Genomic DNA, 18,220 nt, shown 5'->3' on the forward strand with positions numbered 1-18,220 from the left:
GGGTATATGATACTTCACTTAAACCTCTACACATTTCTCCCTAAAGTTCACACTGTGAGATCTATCTTCGGTCTCATGGCACCATGGGAGTGTCTCCCTAAAGGATGGTATTCAGGTAGGTCAATACCAAGGTGAATGGAGAGGATGTCCATAGTAAGTGGGAGTGGACGTGTGACAACATATCCCACAGTGTCTCTCATTAAGTTGGATAACATTTTGTTCACTGCCTCGAGGCATCTGGGAATGTCCCCCTAAAGGATGGCAGTTTTGCAGCCCTCTTTATATCATCTCCTAAAAAGGATAAGGTTGTTTTACTCTCTTTTCCTAGCTTCTTTTTCCCTACGGTGAGCGTATTAAGGTGGGACTCTATTGCCTAAAATGAGAGGTTACATTTATGCAGAATTGTTAAAAGTTAACAAATTTTGGACAAAAAAATGGTGACTATTAGAGTCAGTTACAAGAGTTTGTTCTGTCTAATGGTTGAGAATGTCTCATTCAATGAATGGGCACTTGATCACCTCACCGGTGACTTTTGTCCTGTCTCTATTAAAAAATCAAATTAGACTTGATAGATTATTTCGATATGATAAATTAGTTCACTATGATCATTAATATGGGTCTGGGGCATCATTGCAAAATAGATGTCATTTCACTTAGGATACATTAGAACTATTTTGCTAAACCCTAAAATTAGTGTTAAAAATGGAAATGCAAATAGACTTATTAAATTTGTTCATGTTTTTCAGTAACTTTTAAAATGGTAACCGCCACTTTAGCTTTCATATCTGTCAACAAACTGACCGGTGAAAACTACGCTAGTTGGAAAAACACGATTAATACAATTTTGATCATCGATGACCTCAGGTTCGTCCCTACGGAGAAAAGTCCTCCTATTCCAACTCAAACCGCCACTCGAAGTGTCGGAGGCATATGAGAAATGGCAAAGGCGAACGAGAAGGTCCGAGCTTACATCATGGTAAGTCTGATCAATGTCTTGGCCAAGAAGCATGATCCCATGGTCTTTGCTCATGAGATCATGGAGTCCCTGAGGGGAATATTCGAACAACCGTCCAGGCAGCTCAAGCACAAAGCTTCTAAGTGCATCTTTAACTCCAAAATGGAGGAAGATACATTTGTTCGAGAACATGTTCTAAACATGATGGTCCACTTTAATGTGGCAGAGATGAATGGGGCTCGCATCGATGAGGGCAGTCAAGTTAGCTTTATTCTGCACACATTGCCAGAAAGCTTCATTCACTTTGTTAGCAATGTTATTCTGAACAAAGTTGATTACACCCTTACAACTCTCCTCAATGAGTTGCAGACATTCCAATCCTTGCTGAAAAGCGAGGAGAAGAAGGTTGGTAAGAAAAATGTTTCTTCATCATCTAAGAAGTTCTATCGGGGTTCGACCTCATTGGAAGAAGAAGAAAGGTATTAAGAGAAATAGGAAGGCATCGGCTAACCCACAACCTCCCATACAGTAGAGTAGGCGACCAGCGCCGGTTGAAAAAGGAAAATGTTTCCATTGCAACTAGCATGGGCACTAGAAGCGGAACTTTCCACGCTGGTTAAAGGAAAGGAAGAAGGCTAAGGCCAAGGCCAAACAAGGTATGTGATTTACTAGTTTTGAAAACTTGTTTAGTGGAGAATGATGATTCTACCTAGATTATAGATTATGGAGCCACAATCATGTTTGTTCTTCTTTTCAGGGGATTAGATCCTAGCGGCAGCTTAAGTCTAGTGAGATGATGATGCGAGTAAGCACCGGGCATACCATCTCAGCTATGGCAGTGGGAGGCCTTCAGTTGACTTTACAGAATAGGTTTATCATTTTGAATGATGTATATGTAGTTCCCGAGTTAAAGAGGAACTTAATATTTGTAAAGTGCTTGATTGAATGTAAATATACTCTCCACTTTTCGATGAATAAAGTGTTTATTCTGAAAAAATGGTGTTGAGATATGTTCAGCTAAACTGAAAAATAATTTATATATGTTAAGACCGTTAGCAACAAATTCCCTTCATAACATTGAGATGTTTAAAACTGCCATAACTCAAAATAAATGACTTCAAGTCTCTCCTATGAAAAATGCGCAACTTTGGCACCTTCGATTAGGGCATATCAATCTCAATAGGATTGAGAGGATGGTAAAGAATGGACTTCTAAGGGAGTTACAAAAAAAATTCTTGACCTGTGTGCGAGTCATGCCTTGAAGGCAAGATGATTAAAATACCTTTTACTGGAAAAGGTTATCGAACCGAAGAGCCTCTAGAGTTAGTGCATTCAAACCTTTATGGTTTAATGAATGTGCAAGCCAGAGGAGGCTATGAGTATTTCATCACTTTTACTGATGATTATTAGAGATATGGGTATGTTTATTTAATGCAACATAAGAATCCTTTGAAAAGTTCAAAGAGTTCAAGGCTGAAGTTGAAAACACATTAGATAAACAAATTAAAACACTTCAATATGAGCGGGGTGGAGAGTTTTTGGATTTTGAGTTCCAGAACTATATGATAGAATATGGAATCGTCTCCCAACTCTCAGCACCAGGTACACCTCAGCAGAATGGTATATCGGAGAGGAGAAACATAACCCTATTGGACATGGATCGATCGCTGATGAGTTACGCTTCCTTACCGAACTCGTTTTGGGGTTTTGCAATAGAGACTATAGCTTATATCCTCAATTGTGTTCCTTCCAAGAGTGTTGCCAGAACACCTTTGGAGTTGTGGAACAAGCATAAAGCTAGTTTGCATCACTTTCGCATCTGAGGTTTCCCTGAAAATGTACTTAAGGCTAATCCTAAGAAACTTGAACCACGTTCGAGGCTGTGCCTATTTGTAGGATACCGCAAAGGGATACAGAGGGGTTACTTTTATGATCCTAAGGGAAAAAATGTGTTTGTGTCGACAAATGCTACTTTCCTTGAGAAGGATCATATAAAGGAGCACAGTTCGCGAAGTAAAATTGTATTGAGTGAACTTTCCAAAGAAACTACTGAAACTTCAACAAGAGTTGTTGAAGCGCTCGGTACATCAACAAGAGTTGTTGATGGAAGTTCATCTAGTAGGTCAAATCCACCTCAAGAGTTGAGGGAACCTCGACGTAGTGGGAGGGTTGCGAACCCACATGTTCACTATATGGGTTTAACTGAAATCTTGGCTATGGTAGTCGATGGTGAGGTTGAGGATTCATTATCTTACAAGAAGGAAATGGAGGATGTTGACAGGGATGAATGGGTCAAAGCCATGGATCTCGAGATGGAGTCTATGTACTCAAACTCAATATGGGATCTTGTAGATCAATCTGATGGGCTTAAACATATAGGTTGCAAATGGATCTACAAGAGAAAATGGGGTGCTGATGGGAAGATGCAAACCTTTAAGGCTAGACTTGTGGCAAAGGGTTATACCCAGGTGGAGGGAGTTGACTATGAAGAGACTTTCTCACTTGATGCCACGCTTAAATCTATCCGCATCCTCCTATCCATTGCCTTATATTATGATTATGAGATATGGTAAATGGATGTCAAGACTGCTTTTTTATATGGTAATCTTGAGGAGACCATTTATATGGTGCAACCCGAGGGATTCATAGCCTGAGGTGTTGGGATTAGTGTCTTAATTCTCCCGGAGTCTTGTTGTTTTGTAAAGATACACATTGTTTAATGAATAAAATAAGTGTTATTTAATTCTAGCATTTACTCATATCCAATAAACAAAGCTCCTTGGTTATCTTATGTGAACTTAAGCATGTATATGTGATATACAAGTGGATCATGCCTTAAGTGATAACCTAAATAGATATGTAGTATAAGAATTAAGGTAGGATACCTAATCCTGATGACACTACGAATACGGCCCACTTTGTAAAGGTTTGCAAGTGCTGTAAACTACTACAGATGGTAGATCCTGACCATTCATATAGAGACGTGCGAGCAGGGGTGTCCTATACAAAGAGTTTATATAATACTTAGACCACGAGATGACTAGACTCTGTATATAACGTCGTTGATACTAGAGACTTACATCTCACCTAAACGACCATAGGTGACACGACCTCAATACTGAGTGTTTTAGGAACTCCTGCCTTTAAGAGCGGTCCTTTGATTAGTATGGGTGAGAGTGGCAAGATTGCCAACTCAACATGCCTACCTTTTTAGGGACTTGTCTGATCTGGGAACTGGGAACTCAATCCAAAAAATGGAATTCACTTCTTTCCCAAAGTAGGGATAAGTAAAGAGATTGCTCCCTTAAGGGCTGATTCTGGGGTTTGAACATAGTGGCCACAACTTCTCTTTGGAAGAGAAGACTCAGTCATAGTAGGATTATGACTTATGTTCGTTAGAGGGATTAGTGGTACTTAAGGAGACAAATGTAACTAAAGGGGCATAACGGTTATTGGCCCAACTGTACTTACGAGCGATCTGTGAAGGGTTTTCGCACTGCTGATTGGTTAAGATGGACACATAATATATCTGTGGTAAGGAGAGTTCAATTTTCGGTCTTTAGAGAAGTGCCGGGCAGTTAACGGATGGTGGATCCCATGACTAAATAGTTTAGTCAGTTATTCACGTACCGTTGGAGCTTCGAGCTACAGGTCCATAAGGTCCCTTTGGTAGCTCAATGGATTCAGTTGAGGATCAGTTCTTGTAGTTGATTTGAAATGTTCAAATTGACAAGAAGTATTTTGATTCTATATGATATAATGGGTATGATGTATGAGATACATCTAGTGGAGGATCGATATAAATGAGATTTACATTAAGTACCATGCAATAGAAAAAGAACTATAGTTTATATGTTTCATGAGATGAAATATTAAAACTATAGGTTATAAATATAGTATGATAAGTTGATTATCAATTATATTTATAATAATATTAATTATTGGATAATTAATTCTTTTTCTTTAATAACCAAATTAGTGGGTAGTTATTGAATTCATGGTAACCGTGAGTTTAAAAGGAAAGTGATTTTCCTATTTTAAAGATGATTTACAAACGCTAAAAAGTTTTCTTAAAAAGTTTTTTGAATTTTCTCTCTCATGCAAAAGAAAATCACGTAGTCATCAAGAAAATACAGATTTACTAAACCACAGCTGGACGAGCTAAACGATCGTGCAGTAGTTACTAAACGATCACATAGTTTTATTAAATGATCGCTTGCTCTAAGTAAACGATCGTGTAGTGTCTGTAGGCAACAGACCGAGCTAAACGATCGCATAGCCTTCGCTAAACGATCACATAGCTCTATCTAAATGATTGGGCATCGACCTATACGATAAGTCTCCGCCATCTCCCACTTGCCCAGTCATGTACGCGATTGGTGTTTCCTCATTCGTCGGCTTCATACAAAGTCCGAACAGAGCCCACCATCTGGATTCTCACACCGAGAATACCAAGGTAGCCTTGTTGGTGGTGTCAAACTCAACTCGACACCATCAAGGTTTTTTGGAGGTCGTTCATGCTATTGCTAAGGAGTTCGTGACCGAGGCAATCATTGAGGGCGGTGCGAAGAGTTCATACGGTGTTACGGTCATGTAGATCGAGCGTTCGAGGTTTCTATTGTTCGAGCAATCGCGCGCAACGGAGCGTGGAGACGCATCTTCAAATATGCATAGAGTTTGCTCACTGTTCATTTGTGTTTTTCATGCTGTAATTTCTGTATGAATTGTGTAACCGTTTGTTTGAAGTCGACTGTAAATGAAATGTTCATTCATGATTGTGATTTGGAATAATCTTTCTTTCGCTACTCATGGAAATCTCGAATCCGATTTCCTTCATAAGTCAGAAGCAAAAGGTTTGCAAACTGAATCGGTTCATTTATGGACTGAAATAGACATCTCGATCTTGGAACACAAGGTTTGATACTGCGATCAAATCTTATGGCTTTAACCAAAACGTTGATGAACTTTGTGTCTACAAGAAAATCATCAACAATTCAATAGTTTTCCTAGTGTTATATGTAGACAATATCCTATCATTGGGAATGATGTAGGTTTACTGACTTCAGTTAAGGACTGGCTAGCGACCCAATTCCAAATGAAAGATTTGGGAGAGGTTCGGTTTGTTCTTGGGATTCAGATTTTTCGGGATCGAAAGAACAAAGTGCTAGCACTGTCTCATGCATCATACATTGATAAGATATTGATCAAGTATTCGATGTAGGACTCCAAGAGGGGCCTTTTTCCTTTTCGTCATGGAGTTATATTGTTTAAGAAGTAATGTCCCAAGACACCTCAAGAGGTGGAGGAAATAAGACGGGTCCCCTATGCATCAACATTTGGCAGTTTGATGTATGCGATGTTATGTACTAGACCTGACATCTGCTACACTGTGGGGGTAGTCAATAGATATCAGTCTAATCCAAGATAGGGTCACTTGACTACCGTCAAGAACATCCTCAGGTTTCTTCAGAGAATGAAGGACTACATGCTTATGTATGGTTCTAAGGATTTGATCCTTACAGGATACACAGACTCTGATTTTAAGATTGATAAGGATTCTCAAAAATCCACATCAAAATCAGTGTTCACGTTTAACGGAGGGGTTGTAGTTGGCGAAGCACTAAGCAGGGGTGCATCGCTAACTCCACTATGGAGGCCGAGTATGTAGTGGCTTATGAAGCTGCGGAGACCATTTGGCTCCGGAAGTTCCTGACTGATCTAAAAGTTGTTCCAGACTTGTCTAGGCCCATCACCCTTTATTGTGATAATAGTGGTGTTGTGGCAAATTTCAAAGAGCCTAGGAGTCACAAGTACGACAAACATTTCAAGCTAAAATACAATCTCATCAGAGAGATTGTGCATCGAGAGGCGTGATAGTCACGAAGATAGCTTCGGAGCACAATGTTGCTGATCTGTTTATGAAGGCACTCACAGCTACCGTATTTAAGGGTCACCTACAGAGCATGGGTCTACGGAACTGCAAGCGGCTAGCCTAGGGCAAGTAGGAGTATTGATGTACTGGAATTTTGTGTCGTAGTTTATTGTTTTGTATTTGTATTTTTCTTGTACACCCCACTAGGTTTAGGACAAGTGGAGATATATTGTTGTACTAGGCTTTTATGCCCTATTTTATTGTTTTGTACTTGTATTTTTCTTGTACACCCCATTAGCTTTAGGAAAAGTGGGAGATTACGAGTAAGTGGGAGAAAATTGGAGTCTATCGTATAGACTAAGTACTCGATCGTTTAGAAACGAGTGTCTATCGTATAGCAAACTCGATGCACGATTATTTATGCTCTCAAGCTATCGTATAGCTATTTCCTTTTGTGCGTTCGATTATTAATTGCATATCAAATGCATATTGAAAAAATAAAAACAATTTTCATTTTATCTATCAGTTACCATAATTGATCACAACTTCTCACTAAGTTGGTTATTAGGAGAAAAAAACTGAAACCAATTATCCCATAATTGATTTATTTACAAATAAATAATATATTCATAACCTATAGTTTTAACATCATATCTCATGCAATATATAAACCATAGTTCTTTTTCTCCTTTATGGCATTTAACAATAATTCCTCTAATTAATGTATCTAATACATCATATCAATTATATCACATATAATTGAAGGAGTTTGATTATATCATATATAATCAAATTACCTTTTGTTAATTTGAACATTTCAAACTAACCCAAAAACTGATTCTCAACATGAATCCATTGAGCTACCAAGGGGACCTTATGGACTTATAGCTTGAAGCTCCAACGGTAAGTGTATAACTAATTAAACTCTTTAATCATGATATCCACCATCCATTAACTGTCGGGCACTCCACTAAAGACTGACAGCTGCACTCTTCGTGCTATAGATATATTTCTGTGTCTATTGGATATAACCAAGCAACAGTACAATGACTTTTCACAAATCGCTCGTAATAACAGTCGGGCCAATTTACCGTTTTACTAATGTAATTACATCTAACTCCTTAAGTACCATTGATTCCTCTAATGAACAATACTTCATAGTCCTACTATGAGTAAACCCTTCTCGGACCAAGAGAAGGTGTGGCACCACATTGCTCAAGCCCCAAAATTAGCCCTTAAGGGAGCAATTTATCTACTTACCCCTGAATCGGGGAAGGAGTGAATTTCTTCTTGTGTAGCTGAGTTCCCAGCTCCCCAATCTGACAAATCCCCAAAGTGGTAGGTTTGATTCGGCGATCTGGCCACTCGCACCTATGAAAATCAAAGGACCACCCTTATCAACAAGAGATCCCAACTCACTCAGGAGTAAGGTCATGTTACCTATGGTCATCCTAGTGAAATGAAAGTCTCTGTCATGAACGGCGTTATATAACGAGATTAAACATTTCATGGTTTGGTCTTATACAAACTCTTTTGTATAAAACATCCTCGCTCGCATGTCTAATACATGAATGATCAGGATCAGACCATTTGTAGCACTTTACAAGACTTGTAACATCTACAAAAGGGGCCACACTCGTAGCGTCATCAGGATAAGGTTTCCCTCCTATATCCATATACTACAGGCCATTTAGGTTATCACTTAAGGCACGATCCACTTGTATGTCATCACATACATGCTTAAGTTACAACGATAACATGGGATCTTAGTTTATTGGTTTGTAGTTAATGCAATTAAAATATCTCATATTTCAAAGATTGTAGTGAATAAAATATCTCATATTATTACATCACAAATAGTTTGTTCATACAGGTGTTTACAAACTACAGAACCCTATGAGATTTAGGGCATTAACCCCAACAATCTCCTACTTGTCCTAAACTAGTGGGGTGTACAAGAAAAATACAAGTACAAAATAATAAACTAGGGCACAAAAGCCCAGTACAATAGTATGATGAAGGCGCTAAGAAAGTGTCAACCTAGTTGAGATGTTCTAGTGCACCTACTGATCCCACCTCTCCTTTTAGTTGTTTGTTCATAAAAAAGATAGTCCAATTAACTCAGTTACTCATTAATACATGTAGTTGGATAACTCTCAAATGCACAAATATCAAGATAGTACACGCACAATATTAATTTTTCCTTAGACCATTTAAATCTTCAATGTATGGAAAATGAAGTAATAGTGACTTTCAAGGAATATGATAAAAAATGTAGGAAAAAAAAAGTATGCTTAAGGGCAACCTCCATTGACTGATAAGGGAACGTCACCAATGTGTATAAGCACCCTATATGTTCCATACTACGATAAAATGATTGGAAGTTCCTCGACAAACTTCTCGGACATTATAACAATAGGAGAAAGAATTGAGAATGCAGTTAAAAGTGGAAGGATTATAAAATGATGCAAATGCATGATTCCACAAGAAGAGAAGATGAATTGAACGAGGTCAACTTAGGGCAGAACATTATTAGCCACGTGTCACTACTATCATTTAAACAATTGAATTATGAAAAGGAAAAAGTCAACTAGATACACCAAATTAACAATCGACAAAGAAAGGGCAACAAAGCACTTTGTCCCAATCATTTCTAGAAGTGTAGCATCATTTCATGAGCTGGTTTATCCATGCTTACCAAAATCTGAGCTTAACAACTGGGAAGTCAAAGAGCCATTAAAGATCACTAAAGAAGTATAAGAGTAATTATGATGGGCTATCCTAGAGGTCATGGCAACCATTGTAACAGCGGCACTTTTTAATATTTTGGTTGAATTGAATGTAGTCTTATTTTTCTAAAGTAAGGTGATTGTTGGCTTCCATTATTCATGTATGTCCTTTTTATTTATCTATCATGAAAGATAATATAGGATTAATGAGCATAAGAAGAGAAATCGACATAAAGGTCGAATTACAAAGTTCTGTTTCTTAATCCTGGGCAAGAAATGAAATTAAAATATTTGTGCCCGAACAATCTCAAAAACAAAATGAGACAATTGGACAACTATCAAACAAAAGCCTTTAGAAGTAGTATGAACCTGCATTTGGTCAACAAAGTATTTCATCATACGTTCACTTTCTAACTATAAAGATGCATTAGGTTGGATACAAACTTTTGAAGCATCAACTATTTCTTGTTGAAATTTGAGTCAATGTAGTGGAAACATCCGATAAAGCTTTAGGATTATTGAGAATAATGGTCTTGAGATACTATCATTTGTTTACACATTAATTGAGGCAGTCTCCCTTTATTTAATATATAGGGTGAAACCAATTTTTCCCATCAAATATTAAGTATCATTCGCTTGAAGTAGTACTACATTTGAAAATGCAAATATCATTGTAGGACTTCTAATATTCAAGAATTGACTTTTAAAATAGTCCTCCCATTTTATTAAAGATCATCTAGGGCAGTCTCCCTTAGGTTGAAACCATCTTTCCCTATCGAAGTTTAAGTGTCATCCGCCTGAGTAAGACTGCATTGTAAGAGATGGAATATCCGTCATCGTTGCTCACATAAGAGAATCAGTTTCGAAGAGGGTTCACCCATTTTATTAGAGACTATCAAAGACGATTATATAGGAGTCTATAAAGAGTCTTCTCTTATAAAGTATTGAAGAAGAGCTTTAGCCTTTTAAGTTGAAAAGATCAAAGTTTAAGTTACAAAGATCACTTTTTCTTTTATATATCCATTCCTTTACCATCAGTCCTAAAGACAAGAGATGTTGTTTTATTTAGAAAATAATCACTTCAAGGAGATTTTCAAGGCAATATAGAAGTTGAATTACAACTCAAGTTTGCGGTATCTAAACGAGATATTTCATATGTTTTTACTTGTTTTCTTCTTTTGAAAAGAATCTAAAGAAGGTTTTTTTCTAAAGAAAACATTAAAATAAGCTTATTTTAGCGAGCATATAAATTCATATATACATTCATGAATGACATTTATCCTTATGTTTTTTAGCTGTGGTGGTACTTGTTTATCCCTAGTCTCCAACATTTTATTTTTGTTGTGATGGAGCTTTTTTATTCTTGGCCTCCAGCGTTTTTTATTTTTTCATGAGGCGCTTGTTTATCCCTGGCTCTTGACACCTTTTGTTATGGTGGTGCTTGTTTATCCCTGGCCTCCAGCATTTTATTTTTGTTGCGATGACACTTGTTTATCCCTAGCCTCCAGTATTTTTACTTCGTCATGTGGTGCTTGTTTATCCCTAGCCCTTGACACCCTTTTGTTATGGAGGTGCTTCTTTATCCATGATCCCTAGCTTTTATTTTTGCTACAATGGCACTTGTTTATCCTTGACCTCCAACGTTTTTATTTTATCATGTGATGTTTGTTTATCCCTAGCACTTGACACTTTTTGCTGCGATGGCACTTGTTTATCCCTGATCTCCAACTCTTTTTTATTTTGTCATGTGGCACTTATTGATCCCTGTCACTTGAAACTTTTTGCTGTGATGGCACTTGTTTATCCCTAGCCTCCAGCTCTTTTTTATTTTGTCATGTGGCACTTATTTATCCCTAACCGTTGACACCATTTTGCTACGATGGCGCTTGTTTATCCTTGGCCTCCAGCTCTTTTTTATTTGGTCATGTGGCACTTGTTTATCCATAGCCCTTGACATTGCTAATACATTCGAAGTATTTTATCTTGATAAAATAGTGGCTAAACCTTCGTCCACCTTCTAATTCTACGACGATGTACGAAGGGGGGCATGTTATAGCCACATATTTTTGTCCGACCTTTTCAAGATGAATTTGAATTAATATGTAAATTTGTATTTATTTATGTAATTTTTAATTAAGTCTCAATTTCATATACATGTTGGTTTGTGGAGTTTTTGTGTTTCTTTTTTTTTTTCATTATTTAGTTTGATTAGAGTATCTGATTTAGTGAAGGCAAAAAAAAAAAGAAAACACATAAGGTAAAATTTTGAATTGGGATTTGGTTAGCCTAAGGCTCCAACCCATTTTCAGCTCAAGATATGTTTGGTAAAATGTGAAATTTGAAATGAAAATAATTAAAAGAAAAATGAAAATGGAGTAAAGTTTTGGGGTTTTAAATACCCATCTTTCTCCCAAAAAAGGCCTAGCTAGAAGCCTCCATTTTACACAAAGAAAAACCCTAGAGAAGGGGGAGCAGCCCCCAAACCCTTTTTTTCCCCTTCCAACAGCTTCGATCCTCTTTTATCATATTTTTTCAAAAAAAAAAAAAAAAAAACAAACAAACAAACAGTTAAGCATCCTCCCCAAAAATTTCGATATTATATAACACCATGAAAGGTTCTAGCTTAGTTGGAGGTTGCTCTTGGTAGGGCTTTTGTTCTAGTGATCCACACCTCAAATATCAAGTGACCTTTGTGTTCTAGATTCTAAATCTTCAGTCATCTTCCTACTCAAACACCTGAACAAAAAAATGATGAATAATGTTGACAACTTGCTACTTCTCTTGCTTTTGTTTCCTCTTCTATCTTCGTTACTTTTTTTTCGCATATATTATCATGTGATCTTTTATCTACCTCTATTATGCATTTGCCTTAGATCTATTAATGCTCTCTATTTTATTTTACTTGGCTTATTTTCTTTTAATTATTTATTCTTCCTTTCTGTTCGTTTTTTCCCTTCCTTCTCAAAGAATGAAATATGATTTAAAGAAAAAGAAAAAGAGAAACATAAGTCGTGTGTTGAATTAAATTATTAAGAAAACAATAAGAGAAATTTTTTTATTCGAGGAAGAAGAAGAGGGGAAATTTGTATGGATGACCCAATTTTTTTGTGCAAAATGTCAAATGACCATTTTTTAAAAGACAATGCCAATTGACCCTCTGCTTACATCATCGCCATACCAAATTACGTAAATTACCCTTACACCAGCCTCAAGAGGTAAATCTTGCTCTCATCTGATTAAACGCTCTCACTCTCGCTTGAAATTCCTTGGTTTAATGTGATTGCTCGCCAATGTACGAATGATTTGACAATTTTCACGACGGAAGCCTCAAATCAAATCAATAATACCTAAACTGTTGGATTTTATGTCCTAAAACTCGTAGTTTATAAATTAATAAATATATTCTGTTTTGTTTTTCGATAAAATTCTTATTAAAATTGTAATCTTAAATCCAATAAACTAAGGTTCTGAGGCTATTTAATGTAGACTTGAACTTTATGTGATGACATAAAACATGGATCAAGTTCGAGTATATAACCTAAAATGGTCTATAGTATAGGGATAAGGTTGGGCACCTTGTTTTGGGGACACTATGAATGCGGCCTACTTTGTAGTTAATACAAGCTGTGATCTTGAATCGTTCATATAGAGATATGTGAGTAGGGGCATCCTATGCAATGAGTTTGTATAAGACTGGACCACGACTTAGTCACTTTTGCTTTATAACGCTGTTTACTGTATAAAATTGATAATTCAAATTTGATGACCTGGGTAACTCGATCTCAATCCTGAGCTAACTATGAACTTCTGTTTATTTGGGATTATCCTTAGATCTACATGGGTGAGAGCAGCTCAACAGTGCTGGCTCAATAAATCTCCCATTTTAGGGGTCAGACCGAGTAAATAGCTGGGGACATAGGGTGCATGACAAACTTCACTCCTACCCGTCTCTAGTGGTAGTAGATAGGTTGTTCCCTTAAGTGCTGACTTTGGAATTAGAACAAGGGGCCCTACCCTTTCACTAGGCTGAGTGGGACTCGATTTGTTGGTTGGACCACAAATCAATTGTTCTTTAGAAGTTTAGTGGGACTGAAGGAACAAGAAGTATTCTTAGGGATAAAACAGTATTTTGATCCACCAAAACCACGAACAACTATGAAAGATTGACTTACTGGTTATGGTTATATCAAATGGACAGAAACATATCTACAATGAGAGGAGTGCAACTACGGGACTTTAGTGGAATGACCCGTTAGTTAACAAATGTTGATTAATTAGGTTAAAGAGTTTTACCGGTTAATCTCGGATTGTTGGAACCCATGATCTGTAGGTCCATTAGGTTCCCCTACTAGCTCATATGAATTAAACTTAGAACAGTATGTTGGATTAATTTGAATTATTCAATAAGAAAAGGGATTAAAACCGAAAGGTATATGCGATATCGCTATTGGTTTTTGCTCTATATTCAAATATGATTTGAATTTCAAAAATATGAATGTGGATTCATGTTCGGGAGGTCAAAATTAGTCAAGAAGATCAAAACTGTAAAAAGTCAAAAGGTTGATTTTTTCGCTAAAAGTCAAAGTTTGACTTTGACCAAATAGAAAAAGACCATTTTGCCTTTGACTAAGAGTTAGTGGAATTATCCAATATTTTTGTTGGATAATCTCACTAACTTAAGTGGATTATGTGTAAACGTTATAGAATGACACATAGCCCACTTTTGTTTAGTGCTTTATGAGATGTTGAATTTTGATGAGTTTTTACATGCATTAGATGCATGTAATTTTTTAATAAAAGGAGGTTTTTGAAACCTTTTTCTCTTCTTCTTGGAAATTTTTTTCTAATTTTGTTTTCCATAATTCTCACCAAAATTTATCCTTTCGTTCACACATTAACCTTGAACCACCCTTTCTTCCCCTTTTCATTTCTTCACTCACCGGGTCCCACAACCCGATTCTGACTCCAGAGAATAGCGGGTAAACTCTGGTGGTGATCCGGAAGAGTTCGGGTCGAGATTCAACGAGGAAAAGCTGTTTTCGGGAGCTACAAAAGTTGTACTCTACTCCTTTTCAATTTACTGTTTTTCCTTCTTTTTTTTGCATGTTTTTTCCTTTTAATTAAAAGTAATTAGAGTGTAGTTAAATCCTTATTCTGCTGCATATGTCTCATGTTCCATCAAAAACACAATACAATGGTGATTTCTTTAAATTCTAAACTCCATTTCAAAGGTGATTACTTCTCTGGTTTTTTACGGTGTTTTGTCGAACAGAGATTTTTCGAACGGGGATTTCCAAGATGAGGCTTTTTTAGAATGGAACAACTTTTTCATAAAGGTGTTTCATTATTTTGAGTCTGTTGAGAGTAAGAAAGAGGAAGAGTAAGAGAGAGCAAGAGTAAGAGAGAGAGCGAGATTAAGAAAGAGCGAGATTGAGAGCAAGAGTACATTTAAATTGTTTGTACAACTTAATGACAAATATTCTCTTGCTTTGTAAGATGACAGAAAAGTGTTTACTTATTCTATATGGAGGTGATTGGGATGAGAATGAAAGTTTGTATATTGAGGAACATTTGACAGGAATCATTGTGCCTCATACATTGAAGTATGAAGAACTCAAATCTCGCATTTACAGGGTTACAAATGTCAATTCTTTAGAGTTTGATCTTATACTGAAAGTTAAATATAAGCTTGAATTTGAAGCCCCTCCACAATGCATAAGGAATGATGATGATGTTCGCTTCCTTCTTTTTCGAGAAGAGCTTAATAGACTTCAAATAGCTGTAATGTTGAAATCTAATCATGACAAAAATATTGGAATGGGGTTTGGAAATGTGAATTATGATGATACGGCTGTGGACAGACAATAGGAGGAATCATATAGTTTCATCCGGAAGAGGATGATATTCCATTGTCTACCAACACTGTACCATAAACATTATCATTAGACAACGACCGCACTAATCCAGCAAGATTGAATTCAGAATTGGGCGGTACTTCAGTTATTGGTAATGAGAGACCATCTAGATTCGATTATATGGATTGTGGACCTTCAGTGGATATGAATAAGCAACCAACATGATTGAATGAAATGGATCATGATCATGGAGATATACGTCGTTCTACAGCAGCTTCAGTGGTTCCACCATTTGTATCTTCAAGTCATAGGACAGAGTTGATTATGTCTGGCACCTCTTCATCTAGGACAGAGGACGTTGAAGTTGGTCAACTATTTTTTAGCAAAAAGACTTGTAAATAAGATTATTTATTCTGTCCATCAACAAAAATTTTGAATTTAAGGTCAGAAAGTCAACCAAATCTCTGTTCACTATCAAATGTATTGGGGAGACATGTATGTGAAGCCTTCGTGCAGTCAAAATGGAAGAGTCTGATATATTCAAGATCACAAAGTACTGCAGTTCACACACATATTCCATTAGAATTCTGAATCACGACCATAGACAAGCAACTGCTACAGTTGTTGGTCAGCTCATTAAAGATAAATTCACGGGAATAGGACGTATTTATAAACCTTGTCATATTGTTGAGGATATGAGGAGAGATTATGGCATGAACATAAGTTATGATAAAGCGTGGCGTGAAAGGGAAGCCACGTATGATCTCACTAGAGGTACTCCCAAATACTCATACTCCATACTACATGTTTATGGAGAAGCGTTAAAAATAAAGGAATCGGGTACAGTCTTTGAGATCGAACTTGAAGATGAGGTGCATTTCAAGTATAAGTTTATGGCATTAGGGCCTTGTATTAGATGTTTCGCCGGCCTTGTATTATTGTTGATGGGTCGCACTTGAAAGGAAAATATAAAGGCACCATGTTGGTTACGGTTTATATGAACGGGAACAATCAATTATACCTACTAGCATATGCAATAGTGGAAAATGAAACTGATCAATCATGGAAATGGTTTATGTCAAACTTGAAATGCAGTATCAGAGAACCTGATAATCTGGTGTTTGGGTCTGATCGGATGGTATCTATCGGAAATGTTATTCGTGCATTTTTTCCCACGGCATTTCATGGATTGTGCACATGGCATATAGAACAAAATCTGGTTACAAACTTTAAGGATAGCATGGTTGTTGGGATATCTAGAGATGTAGCAAGGGTATTTCGCATGATAGATTTCCAGACAAAATAGGACGAACTCTATAGTTTTCAATACAGTGTTGTCACAAAATATTTGGAAGACATCGGTCTTCAAAGGAGGGCACGGGTTTACCAAATAGAACAAAGATATGATAACATGACATCCAACAGTGCAGAGTGTTTCAATTTGTTAACTAAGAGTATCGACTATTGCCCAGAGTATGCTTGATTGAACATGTTAGAGAAATGCTCCAATCGTGGTTCTACAAACGGAGGAATTACTAGGCATCTCGAATGACATTGAACTCTGACTACGAAACCCGATTGGCAAGTGAGGCCAATAAGGGCAGAGGATATCGGGTTGAGCCTATTGATTGTTATCGAGTACACATGCGAGATAATCGATTGGATGGTATTGTCAATCTTCACACGAAGGAATGCATGTGTAAGGAATTCGACTCACTTGGTATCAAGTGTTCGCAGGCAATTGTTGCTGCCCGAAATATACCCATCTACAGTCTTTGCAGTCGATTTTATACAATGGACTCTCTAATGACTGCGTATGCGGAGTCTATAAATCCACTTGACCACATATTTGAATGGAAGAGACTTCTTGGATATGTAGAAAAGATTATCCTTCCTCCGAAGTTTGTAGCACAAACTGGGTGACAGAGAGTGAGAAGAATGCCATCCAGAGGAGAATTTCGCAGACAAATGAAATGTGATAGGTGTGGGAATTATGGGCATAACCGCCAAAATTATACCAAACCGCTTACAACCATGCGACATGCTGAAAATGCCAGAGACCATGACATAAACACCCCTCATCTAGTTTAGTTTATAACTAACTTGTAACATTTCATTTGTTATAAATACCATTGATCAGTTTTTCATACGTCATACTTGTAACATACTTCATACTTTTTCATACTTCATACTTGTAACACTTCATACTTCATAATTTCATCTTGTAAACAAAAAACAATAACAAGCTGGAGTATTTCTATAATAGCAATCTTCATACTCTCTCAATCTTCATACTTGTAACAAAAAACAATAACTTCATACTCTCTCAATATTCATACTCTCTCCATCTTCAAACTCTCTCCATCTTCAAACTCTCTCAATCTTCATACTTGTAACAAAAAACAATAACTTCATACTCTCTCAATCTTCATACTTATAACAAAAACCAATTACTTCCTACTCTCTCAATCTTCATACTTGTAACAAAAAACAATAACTTCATACTCTCTCAATCTTCATACTTGTAACAAAAAACAATAACTTCATACTCTCTCAATCTCGCTCTCTCTCAAAATCTCACTCTCTCAATGTTTGAATATTGAACCTTGAACCATATAATGTTCTATATACCATTGGTACAATGAAAAGAGTAGTAGCTCAATTATACATGTTCTGATAAAATTATGATATTGATTTTTGAACTTTGAACTTACATAAAAAAATACATATTCTTATACATGTATACTATTGATACAGTGATACAATGAAAAGAGTAGTAGCTCAATTATACATAAAAATAAATGTTTTT

General features: G+C 36.7%; 1 protein-coding gene across 1 annotated transcript; it reads left to right on the top strand.

The window, feature by feature from the left end:
- The first annotated feature begins 16,390 nt into the window (after positions 1 to 16,390).
- LOC150037083 (uncharacterized) lies at positions 16,391 to 17,334 on the top strand. Its single transcript, XM_090311871.1, has 2 exons — positions 16,391 to 16,684; positions 16,951 to 17,334. Exons 1-2 carry the CDS (start codon positions 16,391 to 16,393, stop codon positions 17,332 to 17,334), a joined length of 678 nt encoding a protein of 225 aa, XP_090167997.1.
- Positions 17,335 to 18,220: the final 886 nt, after the last annotated feature.

This window comes from Benincasa hispida, chromosome 3 (genome assembly GCF_027475165.1).
Source record: "Benincasa hispida cultivar pf3 chromosome 3, pf3_genome.v1.1, whole genome shotgun sequence".
NCBI lineage: Eukaryota > Viridiplantae > Streptophyta > Magnoliopsida > Cucurbitales > Cucurbitaceae > Benincasa > Benincasa hispida.

Bases quoted from the DNA above. Each gene is read 5' to 3' on its own strand.
- LOC150037083 (XM_090311871.1), top strand. From the start codon at position 16,391: ATGTTGGTTACGGTTTATATGAACGGGAACAATCAATTATACCTACTA. The intron at 16,685-16,950 runs GTATTTCGCATG...AGGAATTACTAG, and splicing joins TATCTAGAGATGTAGCAAGG to GCATCTCGAATGACATTGAA.